This window comes from Myxocyprinus asiaticus, chromosome 50 (genome assembly GCF_019703515.2).
Source record: "Myxocyprinus asiaticus isolate MX2 ecotype Aquarium Trade chromosome 50, UBuf_Myxa_2, whole genome shotgun sequence".
In the NCBI taxonomy this organism is placed as follows: domain Eukaryota; kingdom Metazoa; phylum Chordata; class Actinopteri; order Cypriniformes; family Catostomidae; genus Myxocyprinus; species Myxocyprinus asiaticus.
Window position 1 is genome coordinate 24,790,858 of NC_059393.1, and position 27,625 is coordinate 24,818,482.

General features: G+C 35.3%; 1 protein-coding gene across 4 annotated transcripts in view; it reads right to left on the bottom strand.

The window, feature by feature from the left end:
• Positions 1–14,329: 14,329 nt before the first annotated feature.
• Positions 14,330–27,625, bottom strand: part of LOC127439014 (uncharacterized) — a 30,612-nt gene continuing 17,316 nt past the window's right edge. Inside the window, exons 5-8 of one of the 4 annotated variants that reach the window (XM_051694984.1) lie at positions 24,544–24,849; positions 23,861–23,907; positions 16,890–17,157; positions 14,330–15,421 (exon numbers count right to left, since the gene is read on the bottom strand). In XM_051694984.1, the coding sequence (XP_051550944.1) occupies positions 15,258–15,421; positions 16,890–17,157; positions 23,861–23,907; positions 24,544–24,849 (785 nt within the window). In that variant the 3' untranslated portion in view covers positions 14,330–15,257. Of the gene's footprint in view, positions 15,422–16,889; positions 17,205–23,592; positions 23,908–24,543; positions 24,850–27,625 lie in introns of all 4 variants that reach the window. The other 3 variants (XM_051694983.1, XM_051694981.1, XM_051694982.1) reach the window with 3 other exon arrangements.

The window sequence follows — 27,625 nt, forward strand, 5'->3', positions numbered from 1 at the left end:
TCCTGATTCTCCAGGGTCATTTCCACTGAGATCCAGCTCTATCAGGTGTAAAAGGTTTGATCTCAGAGCTGAAGACAGAGCACTGTATCCCTCTTCTGTAATGCCACAGTTAGGAATACTGCAAAAAAATCAATCTACTTTACTATTGTAATTTACCTTCTGACAAAGAGAACATTTTAATCATTCAAAAATCAAACAATTGTTGATTTAATCCATTTACCTGAGTTTCTCCAGTTTGTAATTTCTAATCCCTTCAGGAGCTTCTTCACTCCTGAATCCAGAAGATTATTGTTGCTTATGTCAAGCTCTTTCAGACTGGAGTTTGAGATAATAACTGTAGCTAGAGATGAACAGCTTTTATCTGAAAGACCAAAATCACTCAGCCTAAAATGACTTAAAGGAGAGGAATCATTTGTCAACACATAGAACTTTGTCAATATTGTTATTAAGGGGATGACAATTGTGTTGCTTTAACCGCTGTATGATTGAACTTATTTCACAAACGTAATTCATGACACTTCAAATAAGATCAGCAACTATTACAATAACTGCAAACATAAAACAACAGTTACAACCCTACAATACAATCACATCTAATTTCATCATTTCATGTTCTTGTTGTTAGTCACTTTCCAAATGTTTTACAGATTTTATACTTATAATGCACTCAAACATATGAAGTTGTAACATCAACTAATGTCTTTATCAGAAACAATACTCACAGAAGTTTGAGTTTACAGTTTTTATCTTCCAGTAGATCAGCAAGCTGCTTCACTCGAGTCTTCTAATTTCTGTTTACTCAGATTAAGTTCTCTCAGGAGTAAAGGATTTTTAACTTGTAGAACTGATGTCAGATACTTACAGGCCTCTTCTGCAGAAGGACTTAATAACCAGAAGGGAGGTGAAGGACAGTATACATTGTTATTACTTGTCAAAAACTATTTCTGGTACAACCTGAGCTGATGTTCTACAATAATAATCATTCAAATTAAAAGGTCTTTGTGCAACCTGTTACCTTGCATCCCCACTTTGGTGAGGAACAGGGTAAATGAAACACCTAAAATAAAAAGGTTTACTGCTCATGAGTCCCTCTGACTACACACATAATCAAGTATCTTTAGAAAGCTAACACTTGAGACTTTACTATGAAATCTTTAAAATGACTAACTATATTATTACTATATTATCTGTTACTAACATGGAGATAAAAAAGTGCAAACACAAAAGAAAATGGTTGTTCTTATGCACTATTTTGTAAAACTATGAAGCCAGTTTTATTCAGAAAACATCAGAGGTGCAATACTTCTGTTCCAGACACTCTAATAAACACATTTATACGGTTTGATTTATCGAAGGGCATGTTAGATGTGCATAGTTTGTCAAATAAAAAGGATGACGTCATTGTGTTTATCGATTTCATGATGTAAACAATGGAAGTTCTATGCATTTTTACACAAGTTCGCATGTTTTTGGGCAAAGATTTACTATGGATTTCATGTAATGGACTATTGCAGTCAAAACAGATGGATGTCATCATTGCTGGATCAAAATCTACACTGCTATAACAAAAAAGTTAAGGACTTCGTGCTTTGTTGTTGTGCTGTCTATTGTGCACTCTTTACAGAAAATAAGAAATCATTGGCTGAAAGTCATTTAGATTGATCAATGCTTTAATTGGAACAAATCTGCAGCCTTAGATCTTTTAAATGGTGTATTGATTGAACAGATTACACTGATACTAAACACACATGCTGAATGTAAACAATTGAAAACAAAGGCCACCCACGTCCTTCACGAATAAATTGGTTACATTTTCAGATAAAAAAAAAAATGTTCACATGAACTCTCTTTTTAAAATAAGTGAAATGTATATTATTTCAAGAATACTCACTTCAGTGTGTTCAGTTTACAGTTTGTATCCTGTAGTAAATCATAGAGCAGTTTCACTCCTGATTCTACAGGGTCATTTCCACTGAGATCCAGCTCTATCAGTTGTGAAGGGTTTGATCTCAGAGCTGAAGACAGAGCTTTAAATCCTTCTTCAGAGATGCTGCCATCTGAAAGTCTACAAAAAGTACAATGTTCTTTTAAAATTAATATTATGGTTACAAATAATTACTACACAAGCAGTATGAATAATACTTTTCACAAATAACAACTATACCTCAGTAGATCTGAATATCTTTGTATGTTATCTTATAGATACACTGATAAACAACTTGTACTTTTAAGTCATTAATATGAGAGTTGATTAATTTAAAACTAACCATATGCATGATGAATTATCATATAAAGTTAAATGCCAATTTTCTTTATGCATCAGCAAAAACATACCTTAAATCCAGCATACCATTAAATCGCATTGCTGCCCAGGTAGATACAACCACAGGTTAGTGTAATATTGTTCAGGTGAGTCAGAGTTGTGAAACCCAAATAGAGTTTTAATAGTAATGTAATCCAGAACAAGGCACGAAGAGACAAGTAATATACAAATAAATAACCATAAAAAAACACAATACATTTAAAGCTTGACCAAAGGAATGAACATTTACAATAATGTTAAGTAGTTAACATTATAATACATTGCCTGGATAATTACTGCTTCTAATTTGAGCACTTAAAGGGTTAGCTCACCCAAAAATGAAAATTCTCTCATCAGTTACTCACCCACATGATATCCCAGGTGTGTATGACTTTCTTTCATCAACAAAACACATTTGAAGAAAAACAGAAAATCTCAGTTCTGTAGTTCCTTAAAATGTAAGTGGATGGTGATCAGATTTATGAAGCTCCACAAAGAACAGATAGTCAGCATAAACGTTTTCCATATGACACCAGTAGTTTAATTAATCTCTTCTAAAGTGATATGATCACTTTTGGTGCAAAAAAGATCAATATTTAAGTACTTTTTAAATCTAAATCATGCTTCCTGTCAGCAGCAGGATGCATGTGTGATGCACGTGAGACACGTGAGAACTGATGCACAAGCAAAACACAAGGAGCAGCGCTGTTTTACTAAGTAGGAGGAATGATGTACAGAAGCTTGGTTGGTTTTAGTTTAGATCTGTGTTTATTATTATTTTACTTGAAAGGGAATTTGAGATTACATCCGTAACATGCCAATGTGAATAAATCCTACAAGAGACCACGTGAACTAAGCCCTCTCGTGACATGAACGGGCATCCTGCTGCTGACAGGAAGCATGATTTAGAGTTAAAAAGTACTTAAATATTTATATTTTTCGCACAAAAGCGATCACGTTTTTTTAGAAGACATTCATTTATCCGCTGGAGTCATATGGATGATTTTTATGCTGACTGTCTTTGATTTTTGGAGCTTCAAAAGTCTGATCGTCTGCATTTTAAGGACCAATTGTGCCGAGATATTTTTCTATTTTTATTCAAATGTGTTCTGCTGAAGAAAGTCAGTAGACAGGTGTATAATATATAATATGTGCAATACTTATATTATGTAAAATAAAGTATTACAAAGTAAATATACAAGTACAGCTGCAAAATCAATTTTCTTTTCTCTCTATACCCTTTTAACTCTCCTTAAGTTTACCTCAGATATTCCCTTCTCACAGTGCTCATGTAGATTGACAGCAAGGCATGCTGTCATATCCGTTTGTTCTATGAAGGCCATATCATTTAAACAAAGCTTCTAAGTTAAGGACCCTTAGTTTACCGCTGCCTACAGAGGACACATCCTACCTAGCAACAGCCTTCGTAATGAAACATCTAATATACACACACAGACTAAATGGATAAGACACTGCTGAAGAACAATCAGGAAGGGAACCAGGAAAAGAGACAAAACAAGAACCAATACATTAAAGAGCCTTTTGGAAACAAGGCAGCCTACAAGTAACACATTACTAAATAGAATTCAAAAGCTGTACTTTACTAAATAATGTGATATCTAATTAACAACATTAGCTAACAAATTAATCAATATTAAAATTTAAATACAAACATATACATGGACAATTCTTTAGTAATAAGGGGAAAACATTAGATTATTTGTACACCTACTAACTAAAAAAAATAATGTTACTAAATTTCCTTTAAATTCGGTAGGTAAACAGATGCAAAGATATGTAATATTGTTGTCATTGTACTGCAGTGGCAGAGTGTAGATGATAGAGAAAGTTCACTCACTTCAGTATGTTCAGTTTACACTGAGGATTCATCAGTCCCTCACAAGAGTTTTTTTTACTCCCGAGTCCAGAGTACATTTGTTCAGATAAATCTCTTTCAGAATGGTATCAGTGGAGGGAACAGTAGCTGGAGCTGAACAACTTTTCTCTGTCAGTTTACAATTATTCAACCTAAACAGAAAAACAGCACTATTTTCTTCTTGTACTTCAACACACATTTACACAACAGGCCTTTATATCTGCTAATCTGCTGCTGGTAGCCTTGTGTGCACTTTACTGCATGTATTAATTATAATATATAAAATCAGAAGCGTTTACTCACTTCATTTTCTGCAGTTTGCTATGAGAGTCCATCAATAGAACTGAGAGCTTCTCTCCATCCAGATCTCCTAATTTATTATGACTCAGATCCAGTTCTTGGTCAAATGATCCCATCTATGAACCCCAACACTACATCATTTGGGTCACACAGTGTTAACCACTCCCAGATGGTCATATATATATATATATATATATATATACACACACTAAATGTGGGAATGTAAAATACCTCTGGCCACTGAGAACTTCTATCCAGAGAGGAGTTGGACAGGATCTCTGTGTCTGTCTGGCTGTTTGTGTCACTACAAAATTCAGTTTGTGCAGTGATTGGTACAAGCTCAATTATAGGGATGATTTTGATGGTTGGCTTCTCTGGGAGCTCAGAGAGATCTGTAAGATTACATAGTTCGTTGTTAAATTCAGGATCTTGGTATTGTAAGGCGAAGCTGTAGTTTGCTTGGACAGTGCCTTTGAGCCCGCCAATCAAATCTTCAAGTGTGTCTGGTCATGTTGTCATTGTCATCTTTCTTATATCTTTCTCGGAGACAATAAAACTCATGGTTAATAAAAAGATAAGACAGGTATTTAGCAAACTTTACTCTTGTGCACTTTGAAAGTGGAGTAGACACAGCTTTCAAAGTTACAGTCTTTATAAAAGGCACCTGAATTTATGGTTTACTTTTAAATGTGCAGTATGCAGGTGAATAAAGTAATCAGCCTCAGCAAACACACGACACACAGCAAAACTTACATTTGGTTGCTGATCTGGAGTTTTGGTCTGAAGGCGGGATAAGTGTACTTTGTGCACTGAGTGATTTAAATGTACATAGACATTCCTGATGTAAACAAGGAAATGGTTCCATTCTTGCAAAACTTCCATGTTTGAGCCTATAATGTTTAAATAGCGGTGCCCTCTTTTCACAGTTGTGAGAACAATACTTACACTTCCAAAGCATCTCTTCCTGTGACCTGCAACACAATAAAACAAGTTAGTTTATCATAGAAAAGCCCGTTAGAGAGCTATGAATCTAGATAAAACTGGAGTTACACCCAGTAGCTACTGCTTTTGTATTTAAACTGTTAATTAACTTTAATTTATAGCACTGGTCTGTTGAATGCTTGATTCTGATTGGTTCACGGATGTTCTAAGTTGCGCAATTATTTTTCAAGTAAACGCACGGCTATGAAGTAGTTCCAGGTCTTAACCACATAACGGTTCCATATCACTCCGCCAAGTTAAATGAAATAACAGAAAAGTTATAGGCTAGCCTACAGTCCACCACAGCATCAAACAAACAAAAAGATCAAAAAACAAACAATTTCGATTTTCCAGAAATAACTTAATATTTATGGAAAGCATGAGAATTTCAACAACTGGGCGGCAGCTGAATTGGACAGTCCAGATTAAAAACATTACAAATGAAAGAGAACTTCAAAGGGATCCGGCAACAGCAAATTACATAAAACAATCAGTGATGAACAGCTAGACAGGCTTGAGGGTGAAAAACACGAAGTAAACACCAAAAAAATAAAAGCTTGGGCAGTAAATGTTTTTAACGATTGGCTTAAAGCCAAAAATACTTCTGTGGAAGAGGTAGAGAGAGGGGGCAAATGCCCTAAATAACCAGCTGCAAGCTTTCTATGCCACAGTCAGAACTGCAGCTGGCACAGAGTATTCAGTGTCAAGTTTTCTCTCCCCAAGAACTGGACTGAACCGTTATATTTCTAAATATAACATAATTGGGCAATCAGAATTCAGATAATCTAACGATGTATTCGGGGCCATCCTTCGTATCTGTCACCAGACACAGCAGCCGGGCTGGTTCACAAAGTCTGGTTTGACATTCAGCTGAACCTGGCGAGGAGGGGACGAGAAGGAAATCAAGAGTTAAGAAAACATTCATTCATCATTAAAGAAAGACTAAGATGGTGTTGAACACATTTGCTTGTCTCATAATGCAGAAATGAAAAACCACAAAAAGCCCAGTGATCCCAACAAAGCCAGCTACAGAGGATTCATGTTTTCCAATCCAGGTGACACCCTTTGCCCAGTTAAAATTTTCAAAAAGTACATCGCAAAATGCCCACCTGATGCCACATCCTCCACAGGAGAGAGTACTGGTACTCCCACGAACCGATGGGTGTGAACGATCTCGGAAACATGCTTCCGCACATCAGAGAGGTAGTCGGGTTATCCAAAAGATACACCAACCATTCCTTCAACCATGTCAGAAGCAGGGCTGGAGAGCAGGCAGATCATGTCTGTCACTGGTCACAAGTGCGAAACAAGCCTGAGAAGCTACTGGGCACCTCCAGCAAAAGACAGAAAGCAATGGAGCATGATCCTGTCAGGAAACAAAAGCCCAAATGCCATTGAAAATCATCCAAATGCCACTTAAAATCAAACCAACGATCCCCAGGAAAAAACAAACTCCGCCAACAAGCCGCCCCCTGCATTTGATCTGCCATTTTCCATGTCAAACTTTACAATTAATGGAAATGTGCAGTTTAATTTCAATAAATAAACCATAGCCAAATCAAATAAAGAAATATATAAATTAAATAGAATGAACTGAATAATTCAATAGAAATGGTAATAAATAAATAAACCCTAAAAGCCTACTTGTTCACAGTCTTTTACATTTCATGCTGATAAAAAACAAACTGAATGAATAAATAACTATTGTCAGGCCTACTTGTTCACGGGCTTTTTCGTTATTTATAACAGTAGATATTAGAAAAATAAAACAAATAAATACTGATACTTGCTCACAGGCTTTTCCGTTTCATTTATTATTGTAGATAACAGGAAAAGACACACACACACAAGCTTGTTTCTCCAATAAGTGCTTAAAAGCAGTGCATCCTCCGTTACTAGTTCTAATGCGACGTTTTCGAATAAGCAACGAAGGCTTGAGCTGTATTAATAAAGCAATAAGCCCCGTGAAGACGTGTTTTACAGTGAATTTTGAACAGCTAAGGGGCGTTGTTAGGCACGACGCGGAGCTAGATACACTTGATCAACAGTTCCTATTATTATCTGAAATATCTGTGTGAAAAACCCTCAAGCCTCTCTCCCTCTCACACACACATTATAAGCGTAACGCACACACTTTAGGCCCAAACATACTAGTGAGAGAAAAACAGAGCTGTCATGTCAGCGCACTCCTGCATCTCAGTGGGGATGAAAAAGAGTTGTTAAGGTTTATAACGAGAATAATAATAATAATAATAACTGCGGTATAAGTGGAATACTCGTATAATACGATGTGTAACGAGCACATTACCACCTCAGGTGTGCATTATTTTTAAACTATTCAACGGGCCGGAGTCAATTATTCCTTACTTGAATGTTTAAATTAGCAAGACTTAAAAAAAAAACCAAAAAAAAAACCACACATGATAAACTTTGGTGACCACGCTGCACTGGCCCGATTGGGTCTTGGGATGAGTCTTGAAAATAATATTTAATGCAAATTTTTCTTCTTACCTTTAACAACGACGCTCAGTTCGTGCTAGTATTGATCGACGTTTTTGTAGGTATTTTCTGTACTCCATTTCAACTGTGAGGTTCAGGTCCATCCTTCTGGGATTTCTTGAAACGCGCAACTCTATAGCAACTCCCGCTCTTTTGATGTTGTTTTGTCACGAGGTGAGTGAATCAGCTCTTCTCATTGGTCAGTTTATTATCTGCATAACCACACCCGCTCTTCCTCTTCCTTTCGTCAGAATCTAGCAATGTGATTTTGAGTTTTAATTTGGTTTAATTACATTTTTTTCCTAAACAGAAATGTTTGCTATGGTGAAATGGTGTAGGGGAGAATATGCAGGGAATTACAGCATTGCTGAAACCGCAAAAAAAAAAAAAAATTGCAACTTTGATGTGAATTATTATCTAAATGGTGAGATCTGGTGAAGCGCCGTCGAATGGGGAACTGGAAAGCGACCCAAAGGCAGTTTTCCCGTGAACATGGTCACCATTAAAAAGTTTGCAGATAACTCACTGTTCGTTAAGAAATAAGGTTACTGTATTTACGAGTGGTATGTGTGTAGCGAATAAAACGAACGACTCAGACCAAGTTGAAAGGTGAACTAATTTCTGTTACCTGTACAGTGCCTATGTGGGCTGTGTCTCATTTGGAAGGCTGCATGCTACGTAGGACGCGTCCTTTGAAGGCTGCAGTATACCAAGTGTCCTCCTTTAACAAGCCTCGTTTAAACGAGAGGCCTTCGTAGGACAAACGGAAATGGAACTTAACATGGTTGCTATGACAGCACGCCACTCTTTATCAAGCGCTTTGTGTGAGAAGTGAACAAAGTCCCTCTGGAAGGGAATGTATGAGGTACATTTTAGGAGAGTTATAATGATGTAAAGAGAAAAGAAAATCGATTTTACAGGTGTACTTTTAGTCTAATACTTTATTTAAATTATATATTAATATAATTATACATATTATATACTCTGCACCCATCTACTGAGGTACTTCAACTTGGGAATTAACATTCCTTGCGTTTGAACATCATATTTATGGGCAAATTGGCGTACATTTTTTTTTTAGACATTTCCGATGAAGCAAAGAATTGTGGGTTGTGAGTGCCCACCAAGAATACACCTCATGCATCCTCCGAATTCCCGTAAAAGAAGGTCGCATTTGAAGACTGCATTCGAAGTGTCCTACTCGCTTTTATTAAACGAGACAGCCTCGATTACGTATGCGGCCGACAAATTAGACCTCCGGAGGACGCAGTCTTCCAATCGAGACACAGTGGTGGTTTTCACGTAACAAACGAATGGAGGATACGCAATGCGCATGCGCGACCAACATAAAATTAATTAATCACTCTCTGGGACTACTCGTTCTTCTGAGTCACATAAAAGATTTGTTCAAAATAAACGATTCGTTCATGAACAACCCATCACTACCTGGAAAGTGGCAACCTTCCAGCAAAGTTTAGTTCTGTCACTGTCAGAGCTAAACAGAGCTAATCAGAGCTAGCCTTCTCCCTGTCATTCAAGTCAGCCGAGGCCAAAGACAAGATGGTCGGTTCAGTGGGTTTGATTAGAGACCCTGCCTGTGTACACCAAAGCAAATAGAAACCATTTGTGATGCTGTCCGCTGGATGCCCCCAGACACACCTAATAGTATGGTAAACTGGGCGCTAGTTGTAATATTACAAATTCACCTTTGGTTTTAGAGAGAGAAACAACCCTCAAGCACTGTCTGCCAGATGACGATGAGGATGATGATGGTGAAGAAGTCATTCCTCCCAAAAGAAACAGAGTACCAAAACGATCCTTGTACGACTTTCCTCAGAGAAATGAGCAAGTTCTTAATATCACTTGTAGTAGAAAGGTGAGTTGAAGATATTAGTCAATTAACTTAAAGCGATAGTTCACCCAAAAAGATTCTTTCATCATTTACTCACCTTCATGTCATTCCAAACCTGTACGACTTTCGCCTGCGGAACACAAGACAAGATATTTTGAGAAATGTTTGTAACCAAACCGTTTTGGTTACCATTCATCCCCATTGTATGGACAACATTTTTTTTTTAAATATTTTTTAAAATATCTTCTTTTATAAATGTATTTTTAAAAAATATTTTTTAAAATATCTTCTTTTATGTTCCACAAAAGAAAGTAAGTCATACAGGTTTGGAGCGACATGAGGGTGTGAGAATGATGGCAGAATTTTCATTTTTGGGGTGAACTGTGCCTTTAAAGGGTAGTTGACATGACTTGTTCTTGTGGCATTTTATTTCTAAAATTATAACTGCTATACTTCTGCATCTGAAATAATAATTCTACTTTATAAAACATTTTTGTACATTTATTATAATCAGACAAGTAGTTATTATTATCTCATTAGTATGATTACATGGAATATTTCTACTTTTCATTTGTCATAATTCGGGACCATTTAACCACTCCTCCCATTTTTTTCCTCTTCCTCTTCTTTCCATCCATGTCTTCCACTGTGTCCCTTGCTGGATGTTCAGAAATCCATAAAATACACAATCAGCTTAAAGAAATAAAAGTCTGCAGACCTTACACCAAGACAGGAGCTGTGTGGACCCACTACCCCATCCTCACTGGTATGTGTTTGAATTAATAAAGTGGATATTTGTTTTGTCTGAATTGCACTCTAGACTCTTGCTAGTATTCAGCAATTTTACTATTCAAAGTCTTCATCTATAAAGTTGTTTTCTATATCATTTTTACCAGGATGAAATTCTTCAGGGACAAATGTGATGATTTCCAGAAATGTCTGGTGAGCGGCTGACCAAGCGAGCACTATTTGACATAGATACATTCATGGAGAGTAATTTGAGAAATTAGTCCTGTGTGTATCTTTATTGGAGAACATAAATCTGCCAAATGCATAAATGAAAATGCAGGGGAATTAAACTATTCAGCCTCTTTTTGGTGTGCTTATCATTCAGTAAAATGATTTTGTATTTACAATGTATGTATTTATTAACATAAAATAAGTACTTATTGTATGATGCAGGCTACTTGCTGATTGGTGAGCGTAATTTGGGATTGAACCAAAAAATGGGGTTGGCTTTACTAAATATGAACCTTTTCAAGGAATGTTAAAAAATGTTTACATGTGGGTGTGTCTCATTTACCTGCCAACATCTCAGGTGGAGGATCAAAAACTGCAAAAGGGGAGCGGCACCAAGCCCTAGATGAGGTCAAGGCAATTATTGGTGAGTCAGGTTTATTTTTCAAAGCTTTCATCAAGCCTTTTAAAGACTCTGTCAGGTGCGTACAGTTGTGCCATGCCTTAAATAGTAACCAAATAGTGAAAATAGTGATCCTATATATGCTCCAAAAAGGACACAAAACACCATAAAAGAACCATTAAAATAGTTAAAGGGATAGTCCACCCAAAATTAAAAATTCTGTCATTTACTCACCCTCTTGTCGTTCCAAACCCATAAGACTTTCTTTCATCTTGGGAACACAATTGAAGATATTTTTTAATATTCTCTCATAATTTTTTGTCCATCCATTGAAAGTCCATGCAATAAACATTTTCAATCTTCAAAAAATACAAGAAGACATCATAAAAGTTATCCATATGAATAGAGCGGTTTAATCCGAGTCTTCTGAAGAGACACGATCGCTTTATATGATGAACAGATTTAACTTAGGCTTTAATTCACATATAAACATTGATCAATGGACATACATAGAGCACATCACATATGTTAAACGAAAACTCAAACGTGTGCTTGGTGCGCAGTAACAAACCCCATTGGTTCTTGCGGATGCTCAAACGTGCGTGTGTGACATTGGAGAACCAGTGAAGTTTGTTCTTGCATGTCAAGCAAGCGCGGTTGAGCTTCCATTTACCATATTTGATGTGCTCTATGTATGTGCGTTGATCAGTGTTTATATGTGAATAAAACCCTACATTAAAATTTGGTTTGGAAAGACATGAGGGTGAGTAAATATTGACAGAATTTTAATTTTTGGGTGAACTAAACCTTTAATAAAACTCTGTTTTATATACTGTTGTTAAATAGAAAAGAATTGGGGTCCTGCTAGTCTTTGTGTTTTTTTGTGTTGAAGCCTTAAACTATAGAATGTGCTTCTAACTCGATTATCTGTCTTTCTTAAGATGCTGTGATGATGAAACATCCCAGAATCACTTCTGGTCACATTGGTACAGCCTTAAATTGCAGAATGGCAGAGCTCCGAATGGCAACAGCAAAAAAAAAAAAAAAAAAGTTTAGAATTGAAGTAATTGTCACTTGATTGTCTAGTATTAAATAATTAAATAACTTTTACAGAACTTCTACTACTATAGTGTAATTGCAGTGAACATTTATTTTAATTTTTTTTTAAAAAAATTCAACGTTAGCCTCGTTCTGTTTATTTGCCATTTATCTTTCAATCTTTATTTAAAATATTTGAGACTTATCTTTAATTTACATATATTTATATATATTTTCCTCCATTATTAGTTCTAACATGAAGTTTGACTGTATTAAATACGCTGAATGTGTGTCGGAAGAAAGTAGTTCCTCTCATAAAAGCGTTTTAGTGACGAAAACCAGAAAATATCTTGAGATAAACCCCTGAACGATGTCTTAAGATGTGATAACTGCTGTATAAGTGGAATTATTGACTCCAGCCCGTTAAAGCATTTAAAAGTAATGCACACCCGATGTGTAACGGGCACATTACCACCCCAGGTGTGCATTATTTATAAACTATTCAACGGGCCGGAGTCAATTATTCCTTAATATACATAATAATGGACACCCCGAGTTACTAATGCAGTCATGACGACATTCAGCAATACAGTCAGCAGTCGAGTATCTGAATATAATTTAACTCAATACACAATCATAGACTTAATTAATTACACTAAATCAATTAAATATAATAAGTGATAAAAAGTTGAAATATTAACAATGAACATACATAACATACATACAGTCAATAACACATTTAAACTGTAGCACAATAAAGCTCACGTGGCAAATGCAATATTTATAATTTGATTTGAAGAAATGTATTTACATTACACTAACAAGACTTGCTTTTAATTTCAATCAACAAAACTTTTTACGTAACACAAATGACTAGATATAAAATTAAATGTATTGAGTCAGATCAAGTATGAACAGTTCTTTAGAGTAACGACAAGCCTTGTGCACTTTTTACAGTGCTTATGTTACATACTGCAGATCACAAAAGCATCGGGACATTCTGTTATTGAGTAAACACTGTTAATAATTTCACATGTGGAGATTTCTCTCTCAGGTAACAAAGTTTTATATTGTGTCTGTGGGGTAAAAGATGTGCAGCTGTGTTGAGTTTTGACTGACAGCATACAGACAGACCTGCAGTTTTATTCAGTTAATAAAGTTCTCTGGTTTCCCACATTGAGTTTTACCTGTAATAATGGACATAAACTATAACATATTTAGCAGAAGTGGGGCATTGCAATCTATATTGTAAAGAGAGCAAGGCATAGTCAAGACACAAACACCAAAGACCTCCATCTCAGGGGTCTGTTCACTCCAATGAGGAAGAACAAGACAAAGAAGAGGTACAGTGAGTAAATAAAGAGGAATTAGGAGGAAGACGTGATGAGAAAAGGGGACGTTTTTCAGGGGTGAGCATTGAAAGAGTTGAGGAAAGACCAAATGGAGATGCTGTAATGATGGTGAGCAGAGAGACAGAGGACAGCAGGCTGGAAAAATAAAGACACAGAAGAAGCTCAAATGATCTGAGATTCCCTCTACTTGATCATGTTATGAATCACAGTCTCTCTGAGACACACAAAGAGTTTGAACTAATGTGAGCAGATCTACAGTGACTTCAATCTCAACAACAAAAAAAGAGAGATTAGTCTGCGATCAATGTTCACAATTCCCATCTATGCTATGTTACATGAGCCTATACAATATAGCATGACTGCATTGATTTTTTTACAGTAAACTTTCTCATCTTTCCAGATTAAAAAAAACTAGAAATCTTATGAAAACACACAGAAAAAGGTCTACATTGTGTATTTTTATGACAAATGTGTTATTTCAATAGTAGAGTTGCATCTATAGCTAAAATGATTAATATATTAATAACTAATGTATTTAGTTTGAATAAATGCATTATCAGAAAATAATACAGTACTTCATTACGCAGTGAAATTGAATTGTTCTGCAAAATTAAGTGTCTGTTTCATTGGCTGTGTGAATTATTTTGAAGGTTTGGAGAAATGTGTAAAATCAATCGAGAAAAACTGTAAATCACTGAGTGTTCAAGTACAAACTCTCTCTGGTTGTTTGTCAAATAAAACACACATGAACCAACACTGACACAACATACATAATTGACCTTTTTTATTTATTTATTTATTTTTGTCATAATACAGATTTCCATACATGCATATTTGGTAGGATTAGTTGAAGCTGAAGTTAAAACAAAGCTTGTATTTATTTCACATCAGAACAGCTGTTAATACTGAAGTAAAAGAGTAATCACAGTTTAGAGAGCAGAAATATTCAGACAGTATTTAAAACACTCACAATCCAGATCACATTCTCAGACAGACTTAAAAAAAAACACTCAATATTACCAGATAAAATAAACAAGTGCAATTATTCAATATAGCAGAAAACAAGACACACAGTTGAAAATATTAAAGCTCATCACAAAGTAAAATAAAAAGACTAAAAGAATAGAAACTTGCGGTTTGATAATTTCTTTAATAAAAGCATTATAACTCAATGTTGTCTCAGGATACAACACTGTAAGTCACTGGACGTGAGTGTTCAAATGTATCCTGTAAAATACACTGAACTAAAACTAAACATTAACCTGTTAGTGGTGTCAGATTAATAAAAACACAATGCTTTGAGGAATACTGATGTTGTATATGTGGATAATCTTATATAATGTGTAACATTTCTCATTAGATATTTAAAGTGTGCAGTCTACACTCACAATATAGAAGATATGAGAGTCAAACGTTACTGTACATGTATAAAACCAAATCGATAAACATTGTATATCAAAGATCAGGATTTGATTATTGATACGTGTGAATGGCAAAAACAAATTGAAAATGGTTCATCAAAAACCAAAGACACTTTTTACACTTTCGTTTCAGAGTTTAACAGCGTATGTTGATCTCTCATTTTACAGGACGAATTTATCGAGACATTAAAATGAGAAATATGTTTTTGTAGATGGAATTTGAATGTTGATGATGTAACAGTGATTTACACCAGTGCTGTTGAGAATCTCTTTAACTTAAACAGAACTCGTCCCCTGTTTCTCATTCACTCCGACATCAGCGGCATTATTCATCAAACCATCAGACTCATTCACTCCATCAGCAGACTCGATATTAATCAAACCATCCATCTCATTCGCTTCATTAAAAGGCAGAATAGACATCACTGATCTGGAAGGGTCTGAAAAAAAAAAAACAGAAGATAAAAAGAAAGAAAACAGTGTGTAATGCTACAGCTACTCAACCAAAAAGAGTTCAGTTAACATGATGAAAATCACAGAAACATTCAGAATGAGCAAAACAGACACAAATCAACTAAGACTTTAGGAAATAAAGTATTTTAAAAGTAAAACACATTGATCCGTCACTAAAAGACACATCAGATATCTGCTCTGAGAACTCTGGATCTCTTTTGCTGGAAACTGAATTTGAATTTCTCACTTCTGGTCAGATAAATCTGAAAATAATCCTAATTATAATAACTGTAGGATGTTTACAGTCTTTGTGAGGTCTTGTATGTTTTTATTCCTCCATGGTATTCATCATGACACTATTGGGTAATTTGGGATATTTGTATTATTTTGGATCACTTCATCATAATTCATATAAATTGTTTATGTATTTTTTTCACATGTGAGAACTTGTGTTGTTAATCAAGTTCTCATGTAAATGTGCAAATCACTGTGAATGACGCTCATGAACATCAACTGACGTAAAGATTTTCACAGAACAATAACTTTCATTTCAGGTTATTTCTCAATAAAACCTATCGTATGCCTGCAGAAGACTTGGAATATGATGCAAAAGTCACATAGTCTTTCTGTTCAGTTGGTGGGCTGTCGGATAAATTCATTATTTGTTGCTTGTATAATTGTGAGAGCAAAGTTAAATAAATTGTCAAACGTTTGGAGAATGTTAATGTTGCTAATGAAAAATGAGACTAATCTATCTGCAGAGCTGTATTGTGTTGAACTCTTATTCTGATCAAATCAAATATTCAAGCTATATGTTCATTTTATATCCGTGAGCAATAAACATGAGAAATGAGCTGATTTCACACTTTTTACATGTTTTAAACAAACCGAATAATTAAACAAAAGCTGTTTTTTGCCTATTTATTTTTAAATGAAAAAATTTAATTTAACTCATTAAAATCAAAACAAAAAATGAATTAACACAACATACACAGAACACTGAGAAGGGCAAATAAACTATTAATCAATATAACTAACAGCTTAGACAGATATTTAATTTTACTGTAATGCAAATCAACATTAATCTTAATTATTAAAAGTAGTGATGTCAGCGATGACAGTGTAAATCATTATTAATCCACTGAATCATCTCTCTGTATTTCAATATTATCAGTGTTTAAAGTGACAGAATCTCCCATGATTACTGACACTGACTGGAGTGAACACTAATCTGCTATAACTAATGAGCAAATATTACATCAGCTAATTAATATTCATGAGTCAAACATTTGAGGTTTACATTGAGTCTCAGTTTTCAGATAGTTCCTTCGCCCCTGATTAAAAGAATGAATCGTAATTAAAATTAAGCTTCATTTAATGTAAACTGAGGAAACTTCAGGACATTAAACTCATTTAAATATGATAATTACTGCACTTAAAACTTGACTTACTCACCAATGACAGAAACATAGAATCTCTTCTGTACATTTACTCTGCTGCTGTTGATGTTCAGGTCATAATCTCCAGATTGATCCGTTCTGCTGTTTGTGATGGTGAGAGATCCGGTCTGTTGGTCCACCTGCAGCTTCTGTTTGAATTTCCCATTAAGAGCATCCTGACGTAATGAGATCGTTTTGTCGTTTTGTTTTTTGTCAGCTATGACAGTGTTTTTAAATCTCCACACTACATCAGCATCTTTCTGTAGTTCAGTAACATCGCTGTTTAGATAGACAGAGTCTCCCTTCTTTTCTATCTTTGAGATTACTTCATCTGGAGAATAAACAATCAAGTTACAAGTTACTCAGACACTGTCAGTAACATCAGTAAACATTAAACTGAGATTATTAACCCTCATGTCACTTACAGTCTACATTTAATTTCTACAATATTCACAAAGATATTCAGATGTTGGTGTAAAAGCACATCTTAAGTTGATAAAGTCAACAAATCAAACACTGAACATTATAAACTACTATATGTTCACTCGGAGTTTCAGTTTGATGATTCACACATAAAATCACCTCTGAAATCAATCACAAATACTGAATTTAAGCAACTGTAATGAAATATCTGCTGTAGTAATTTATCATATTACTGCATCATGTGACTCGGATAGTTCTGCACCTTTTTTTTCTGGGAAACTGAATTTGAATTTCTCACTTCTGGTCAGATAAATCTGAAAATAATCCTAATTCTAATAACTGCAAGATGTTTACAGTCTTTGTGAGATCTTGTATGTTTTTAGTCCTCCATGGTATTCATCATGACACTATTGGGTAATTTGGGATATTTGTATTATTATGGATCACTTCATTATAATTAATATAAATTGTTTATGTATTATCTTCAATGGGAATTCACCCACAAATGTGAGAACTTGTGTTGTTAATCAAGTTCTCATGTAAATGTTCAAGTCACTGTGAATAAGCTTCTCTCATGGCACTCATGAACATCAACTGACGTCAAGATTTTCAAAGAACAATAACTTTCATTTCAGGTTATTTCTCAATAAAACCTATCGTATACCTGCAGAAGACTTGGAATATGATGCATAAGTCACATGGACTCTTTTAAAACATTTTTGAATCCTTTCGGATAAGCTGGTGGGCTGTCGGAGAAACCCATTATTTGTTGCTTGTATACATGCGAGAGTAAAGTTGTAACTATATAGTAAAGTTTGAAGACAAACTTTAAGTTGGCTTGACAAAGCCTTGTCTGAAAGTTTTAGACAGACAGACAGACAGGTGATACTCAAAAGGCTCCTTGCTACCCAGAGTCAAATGAAAGAAACCCAAAGTCTCTATGATATACTGGTGCAGAAATTTGTGATTTGTTACTTGCTTGCTAGGGTAACCCCACCTGGTTGCTAGGCAGTTACCAGGGTGATACTCAAAAGGCTCCTTGCTACCCTGAATCCAATGAACGAAACCGGAAGTGTCTACGATGTCCTGGTGCAGAAACATATATTTTTGGTTGCTAGGGTGAGCTCATTTGGTTGCTAGGCAGTTTCCAGAGTGATACTAACAAGGCTGCTTGCTGGCCTGAGTCATACGAGCCAACAATTAAATCTCTATGATATTCTGATCCGTAGATATCATCTAAGCTCATTTTAATGGAAGTAAATGGGTTTTGGTTGCTAGGGTGCACTAAATGGTTGCTAGGGTGTGGCTAAGTATTGTCCAGCATGATAATTAAAGGCTCCTTGCTGGTTTGAGTCAAATAAGCCAAAGTTGAAGTCTCTACGATGTTGTGGTGCAGAGATATGTGTTTTGCTATACAGTTGCTAGGGTAAGTCCATCTGGTTGCTAGGAAGTTGCAGGTGATCCTAAAAAGGCTGCTTGCTGGACTGAGTGTAATTAGTCAAACTTGAAGACTATAACATTCTGATCAGAAGATATCCATCTTAGCCATTTTGAATAGCAGTCAATGGGTTTTGGTTGCTAGGGTGCACTAAATGCACTAAGTTGAATGCAGTTGCTAGGGTGTTAAAGTGATAGAGTGAAATAAAGAATAAAAAGTGATGTAAAGATAAAAAAGAAAGTGTTGGAGTGATAGAAAGTAAGAGTGGTGGAGTGAAAAGATGTAGCTTGAATTCTCTAAAGGAGTTATTGCAGGAAAAAGTTTTCATACCTTGAATGGAAGTCAAAGTGACATGAGGCCTTTTCAGAAGTCCGATACTGGAATACTGTAATTCCGTTCAGTTAGAAAAGATATAGCACACTTTTCAGGATTAGTCTGAAGGTCTGTGCCAAGTTTGGTGCATGTAGCTTAAAAGCTCTAGGAGGAGTTAGAGTCAGAAATTTAGTCTCGGAAGAAAATGAATAACAAATAGATAAAAAAGTTCAAGACAAACTTTGATGTTGGCTTGAGAAAGCCTAGCCTGAAAGTTTGTAGTAGTTGTAAAAGAATGATTTTTTTAAGGTTTTAAGTTTGAAGTAGTTACAAGTTTAAGAAGTAGTTTTAAAAGTTTAAAGTTTATAAGACCATTCAATCTATCAGATAGATAGATAGATAGCTCATTTGGTTGCTAGGCAGTTACCAAGGTGATACTCAAAAGGCTCCTTGCTACCCTGAGTCCAGTGAACAAAACCAGAAGTCTTTACCTTGTTCTGGTGCAGAGATATGTGACTTGTTACTTGGTAGCTAGGGTAACCCCATCTGGTTGCTAGGCAGTTACCAAGGTGCTACTCAAAATGCTTCTTGCTACCCTGAGTCCAATGAACAAAACCAGAATTGTCCACAATGTTCTGGAGCAGAGATATTGTGATTTGTTACTTGGTTGCTAGGGTAACCCCATCTGGTTGCTAGGCAGTTACCAAGGTGATACTCAAAAGGCTCCTTGCTACCCTGAGTCCAATGAATGAAACCAGAAGTCTTTACGTTGTTCTGGTGCAGTGATATGTGATTTGTTACTTGGTTGCTAGGCAGTTAACAGGGTGATACTCAATAGGCTCCTTGCTACCAAGAGTCAGATGAATGAAACCAGAAATCTCTACGATGTTCTGGTACAGAGATATGTAATTTGTTACTTGGTTGCTAGGGTAACCCCATCTGGTTGCTAGGCACTTACCATAGTATGCCTATGGGGCAAATTTGGGCTAGTTTTGCCCCCCAGGGTACATCTTACCCCAATGTAATGTTATGGTCAAAAACTGCTTGCTAGGCCGAATGAAAGGAGTCCACCCACATGTTTCTACGAAATTCTGATCCAGAGATATGATAATAGACCGGTCGATTTGACACCTCATTCGTGGGTCTACACTAAACAGTGTGAGACGAGTTAGGTGCCGAAGTTTTGTATGGAAGAAGAAGCATAATAACAATAAATTTGTGAGATTATAATAGTGATGTTTTGCTCAGTAAGCACCACTAAGTATGTGAGATTATAATAGTTATGCTTTGCTCCGCAAGCACCAATAATAAGAAGTATGTGAGATTATAATAGTGATGCTTTGCTCCATGAGCACCAATAATAATAAGTATGTGAGATTATAATAGTGATGTTTTGCTCTGCAAGCACCAGTAATAATAATATTAATAGTGATGCTTTGCTCCGCAAGCACCAATAATAATAAGTATGTGAGATTATAATAGTGATGCTTTGCTCCGCAAGCACCACTAATCATAGTAAGTATGTGAGATTATAATAGTGATGCTTTGCTCCGCAAACACCACTAATAAATATGTGAGATTATAATAGTGATGCTTTGCTCCGCAAGCACCAATAATAATAAGTATGTGAGATTATAATAGTGATGCTTTGCTCCGCAAGCACCACTAATCATAGTAAGTATGTGAGATTATAATAGTGATGCTTTGCTCCGCAAACACCTCTAATAAATATGTGAGATTATAATCATGATGCTTTGCTCCGCAAGTACCACTAATAACAATAATAATAATAATAATAAGTATGTGAGACTATAATAGTGATGCTTTGCTCCGCAAACACCACTAATAAATATGTGAGATTATAATCATGATGCTTTGCTCCGCAAGTACCACTAATAATAATATGTGAGATTATAATAGCGTTTCTTTGCTCCGCAAGCACCACTAATAACAATAATAATAATAATAATAATAAGTATGTGAGATATAATAGTGATGCTTTGCTCCGCAAGCACCACTAATAATAATAATAATAATATGTTTAAAAAGAATTTCAGTATGTTGGCTCTCTCAAGCCAACATAATAAATTGTCAAACGTTTGGAGAATATTAATGTTGTTAATGAAAAATGAGACTAATCTATCTGCAGAGCTGTATTGTCTTGAACTTTTATTATGATGAAATCAAATATTCAAGCTGTATGTTCATTTTATATCCGTGAGCAATAAACATGAGAAATGAGCTGATTTTTCAATTTTTACATGTTTTAAACAAACCGAATAATTAAACACAAACTGTTTCTTGCCTATTTATTTTTAAATGAAAAAACTAAATTTAAAGCATTATTGATTTTTTTTTTTTCAAAACAAAAATGTAATTAACACAACGTACACAGAACACTGAGAAGGGCAAATAAACTATTAAACAATATAACTAACAGCTTAGACAGATATTTAATTTTACTGTAATGTAAAGCAACATTAATTTAATCTTAATTGTTAAATGTAGTGATGTCAGTGATGACAGTGTAAATCATTATTAATCCACTGAATCATCTCTCTGTATTAGTGCCCGACTGATATATCGGTCGGCTGATATTATCGGCCAATATTAGCCTTTCACCGATATATTGGTATCGGCGTATATGCTTACTGATATGCGCAGATATGAAAACTTTTTTTCAGAACATACAATGCAGAAAACAATGCTGTAGAATTGGTGTCATAACGTAGTTTGTCCAGCAGAGCGTGCTCTGACTCCGTTGTTTACAGAGCTGAGCTGACTGTGGCTCTGCAGATAGGGCAGATAGGGATAGTTCAGCGGTGTCTTCTCGGTAAATTGCTAACTAGTTTGTAAAATACATACTTGCAAGTTAATAAACAATGACCCCATCATTTTATATAACTAATATAATGTTAACCCTGTCCCTGACAACCATATCACTCATGTTGATCACATCTGTTTGTTATGTTAGCCAGCTATAGTTTGTCAGTGCAGTCAGTAATGTAGCAGATTGAAAGGTAAACATCAGAGCATCTTTTTGCAGCTCAGCAGACAACAGTGCGGTGGTGGATTGTGTCTGTTGAGTGTTGATTTCACGCTACGTTGTTACCTAGTTGGTGAGACACAATGCTGGAAAGTAAATAAAGTCCATCTTTTGCTCTCCGTGGCAATTAGCTTATAGCTAACTAGCCAACCACGTAGCTACTTTCATTGCTTGTCAGCTGAGTGGAAGCTAATGTGTAAACATGTATTCACCAAACTGTTTTATTCAGGATTCACAGTTTGGTACCCCCTTCAACCGAACAATTCCGGTCGTTACATTTATAAAATGTAATATTTAAAAGTCTGGTTTTCCAAACATTAAAATAGTATACGTAATAAAAGTAGATTTAATAAATAGTATAGCCCTGTGTAAATAATAATATATAGGAACTGTATCTAAAATAAATAAGGGGTGATACATACTAATACAACAGGCTGGAAAAATAGACTTTTATTCATTTTAATATCTTATATTTTGAATGTATTGAAACTTGACACCGGGCGACGCACCCTAAAAACTGCACCGTTAGTTTGGTTTCATGCTGAAGAGCCCCTTAAAAGTAAGTTTTTTCTCTCTCTCATAAATGTAAACGAGTGTAAATGTCAACACCATCATATATGTCAAAACGGACTGATGCCTGTCAACCAAAACATGAGCTCATTGATGTCGTTAATTGAGTCTGCTTTTTTTTATTCCATCAGTTGCTCCTGGTCGGAGGCTTCCGTAAATATTTAGTTAATACGCAGGGTTACGTCCTATATAAATGTAATGGTGCAACGCTCAAATATTTAGTAGTGCATAAACTGTGACTTAGTGCCCATTTACGCCACAACTAGGCTAAGCTGTAACGTATGTATAGCTGGTGCAACCAGCCCCTGATGTTTATTTAGCTATTTATTTTATTTTTATTTATTCTTTATTTAAATGGTCAGCAATTGACTGATACTAAACATACAGTACTGATGTTTATTAAGCTATTTATTGTATTTTTATTTATTCTTTATTTTCTCAGTGTTCATTTCTAGATGTATAATAATAATAATGTCAATTATTCTTTGATAAAAATATTTAAGAAAGCAGCCTTCTGAGTACCTTTGCATAGTCATATCGGTGCAAAATCGGTGAAAAATCCACATAGAAAAGGTCTGTTTTCATTCCAGCTCAAAAATGAACTATATCGGTCACCATATCGGTAATCAGTGAATTTTCCCCCTCTAAAATCGGTATCGGTCTCAAAAATCCCATCTCGGTCGGGCTCTACTCTGTATTTCAGTATTATCAGCGTTTAAAGCGACAGAATCTCCCATGATTACCGACATTGACTGAAGTGAAGACTAATCTACTATAACTAATGAGCAAATATTACATCAGCTAATTAATATTCATGAGTCAAACATTTGAGATTTACAATGTGTCTCACATTAATGTAAACTGAGGAAACTTCAGGACATTAAACATTTAAATATGCTAATTACTGCACTGAAAACTTGAATTACTCACCAATGACAGAAACATAGAATATCTGGTGTACATTTACTCTGCTGCTGTTGATCTTCAGGTCGTATTCTCCAGACTGATCCATTCTGTTGTTTATGATGGAGAGAGATCCAGTCTGTTGTTCCACCAGCAGATTCTGTTTGAATTTCCCATTAAGAGCATCCTGACGTAATGAGATCGTTTCGTCGTTTTGTTTTTTGTCAGCTATGACAGTGTTTTTAAATCTCCACACTACATCAGCATCTTTCTGCAGTTCAGTAACATAACTGTATAGATAGACAGAATTTCCCTTCATTACTGTATTTGAGATCACTGCATCTGGAGAATAAACAATCACAGTTACTCAGACACTGTCAGTAACATCAGTAAACATTAAACTAAGATTATTAACCCTCATGTCACTTACAGTCTACATTTCATTTCTACAATATTCACAAAGATATTCAGATGTTGGTGTAAAAGCACATCTTAAGTTGATAAAGTCAACAAATCAAACGCTGAACATTATAAACTACTGTATGTTCACTCTGAGTTTCAGTTTGATGATTCACACATAAAATCACCTCTGAAATCAATCACAAATACTGAATTTAAGCAACTGTAATGAAATATCTGCTGTAGTAATTGATCAAATGATCTCAATAAACAATTTGAACAGTAATCATGTTTAATAAATGATGTTTTCACTTAAAGTTAATATTTCCCACTGTGAAAACTGTCCTGCATTGTGCTCTCCCACACGAATAATTCAAACATTTATACCAATGAATCTTTTCTGATGTACTGAGGGAACTGTCATGTCATCTGTCATCTGTCATGTAAATATTCATCAAGAATTTACATTTTTATATCAAAAGAGTGATAGAAATAAAAGTGCATCATGTGACTCGGGGAGTCCTGCACATTTCTGATGTAAATCTGATAATTATTACATTAAAGAGTTGATCTACTTACCTCTGACAGTAACATTTATTCTCTTATATGAGATCTCTCTAGTTCTGTTGATGGTCTTCAGTATATAAAGTCCAGAGTCTGTGCGTCTGGTGTTTGTGATGAAGAGAGATCCAGTGTAATGATCCAGCTTCAGTCTCTCTCTGATTTCATCTTTAACAGGTGATGTGATCTCCCCTCTTCTGATTTCAGCTATGAGAGTCTCTCCATGATACACGTTCACATCATCTGTCTTTATATGAGCATCATCAGTGATTAGAGGGACAGATTCTCCCTTCATCATGAACACTGCCCTCCACCGATCTATATCTACACCACATAGAAGAGAGAAATACAGGAGAAATGTTGATATTAAAACAGATGAATGTTCTCACTGCACTGAATACTGAACATCAAGTATATTTATGGACAAACAGAACATCAGATATGATAAATATTATTATAACAGCTGAAAAACTTCAACAACAAAAACATTGAAAAGGTAGATGTTGTGGAAGAAAGAGCGATAAGGTGCAAAAATTTAATTAAACACAATAATTAAACATGTTTATTGCATTGTGAATTTTTAAGGCAGTTTATTCATTCATTATAATTTGACATTTAACATTTGAACTTTTTCTTTCTCAGAGTTGTGTCATACAGAAGGTCAGCAGCTGAAATATCTTTATCCATGTAAGATTACATAAAGTTCTTTTTAATTGATTATAGATTGGGGTTGAGTTCAGTGTTTGTATTCTCTGTGTGTTTTGATGCTGTTTGAGAAATGCAGAATTTGTGTTTGAATGTGAGACCAGTAAAATCACTGCTACAGTCTTTATATCCGGTATGTAGATATATTCCTCTACAAGTGTCATCCACACAAATTACACATTATTATTTTATCCTGTAAAAAAGGAACTGAATGCTTTAATGATTTTGTTATGAATTATGATTGACAGCACTTCAGCTTCACTGAAACAGTTTCTTTCTAGAGAGTTGACAGAGAAACGTTTCTCAAACACCGATCAGCCACAACATTAAAACTACCTGCCTAATATTGTATATCTCCCCCTTATGCTGCAAAAACAGCGCCATCCAGTGAGCGGCAGTTCTGCAGATGGAAACGCCTTGTTGATGAGAGAGGTCAACAGAGAATGGCCAGACTGGTTCAATCTGACAAAGTGAACAGTAACTCAGATAACCACTCTGTACAACTGTGGTGAAAAGAATATAATCTCAGATTATATCTGCTATTCTGAGATGTGGGTTGGCGCTGTTTGGCGGCATGATGGAGAGCTACACAATATTAGGCAGGTGGTTTTAATGTTGTGGCTGATCGTTGTATGTCATGGCAACGGTTTGTGATGAAGTCAGATTACGTTAGGGTTGGTTGGATCATACCACACTGCTAAAAAATGTCAGAGAAAACACACAAGGTGAACACGAACTTAAAGTAAACATGAAATGAAAATTCACCCTATTTATTTTCTAAGTGCATGTTATTGATCTCATTGTGAACGATTAATCTTTTTCATCTGTTTTCCTTCAAAACTATCGTTCCTTAACTTCCTTGGTTACGGGTCAGCTGGCTTGAATCTACATTTCCAATGAGGAAGAATAACGGTGAATTCACGGTTGTGTATGAGATATTTCACACCTGAATTGCTAAGATGATCACTAATGAATACAACACTTCAGATGACTCTGGAGTTTATTTATATTTTTGAATGCAGTTATCTTGGGATCAACAGCTCGAGTAAGTGTTTTTTCCTTTATATTTAGTGTATTGTGATCCAAAACGTTAAAATATGGTTATCTTTTACTCATTTTTCAATGGTTACAGCCTCTTCATAAGCAAAGACCGTGATGTGTTCGTGCGTTTATTTTGTCAGCTTGATCATAATTGTGTTGAGATCACTGATCAATTTCAGCCGGTGCTCTGAGCAGCACGGTGTTAGGGGTGTGTGTGTCCACTGCAAACTCGCATTCAGATCTGCCTCTGTTCCGCTATGCAAAGCCAATATTTTCAAAATCCAATCAACAACTGATGGATAAACTCAAATCCCCATCCAGCATTTTTTTCTTGTTCGATGAGCTGTTTCACTCGGAAATACGTCACAATACAGAAGTCAGTCACACCTTCCATTTTATGCCGATTTTAAGGGTCAAACCATCTGAAGTGGTCAAATAATTATAAAGTTAGTTGCTTGTCCATTTTTAATTTTCCTATTTTTTATTTTTTTGAGTGATTACCTCTATGTATTGTTATTGCAAAACCACCAGTTTTTTTTTTTTTATTCTACTTGGTTTAACCACAGTGGCCATCTTTGTGTCACTGCACATGACATATATAAACATTTTGCACATTCTTGTTTCTTAGACTTAGAACTGAAGTCCTCATGTAATGCTCAAGATTGCTCAAAGTTCCACTTTTAGGGTTAATTTATAATGGGAAGGGTTCGAGTCTCAGTCTTAATTTTTTTAGGGGGTACCTAGGGAAGTATAGTGTGCACACAGAACATTTCAGGTTTAAGACTTATGTGGACAAAAGAGTACAATGTTTTAACATTTCTCCTCAGTTTCGGGTTATCAAAATTTTAGTTTGAGATTCCTCTGGTTACAGAGCTAGAGCTAATAGAAATCTGGAGAAAAGCCTACTTTATTCATGGGTTTTGAGAAATGAACAGATGTAATATAAGCATAACAAATAATAAAAATGAGCAGCATTTTCCAGTAATTATGTTTAAGATTGATATACCACAATCCTCACCCCTGAAGATACTGTATGTTCCTCTTTTGCAATAAAAAGATTTAGGGGGTTACATACATCTATTTTAAAAGTGAGGAAGTAACTGAACTTCATGAACTGAAACTCAAGGACAGGTTCAATAAGTGTGAGAAAAGTCTGGATATAAAATGTGCACTCCTACAATGATTTACAACATATTGCAAGATAAACAATTAAAAGTAAACTGTCATATTTCATCAACACTACATCATCAACAGTTGATCATTAGTGATCGCTTGTCATAAATTTCCGATATGGCTTAATGATTGTGAACAGCTCTGCAACAGCTGAAAACACTCACAAGCCCCCGTGTGCTTG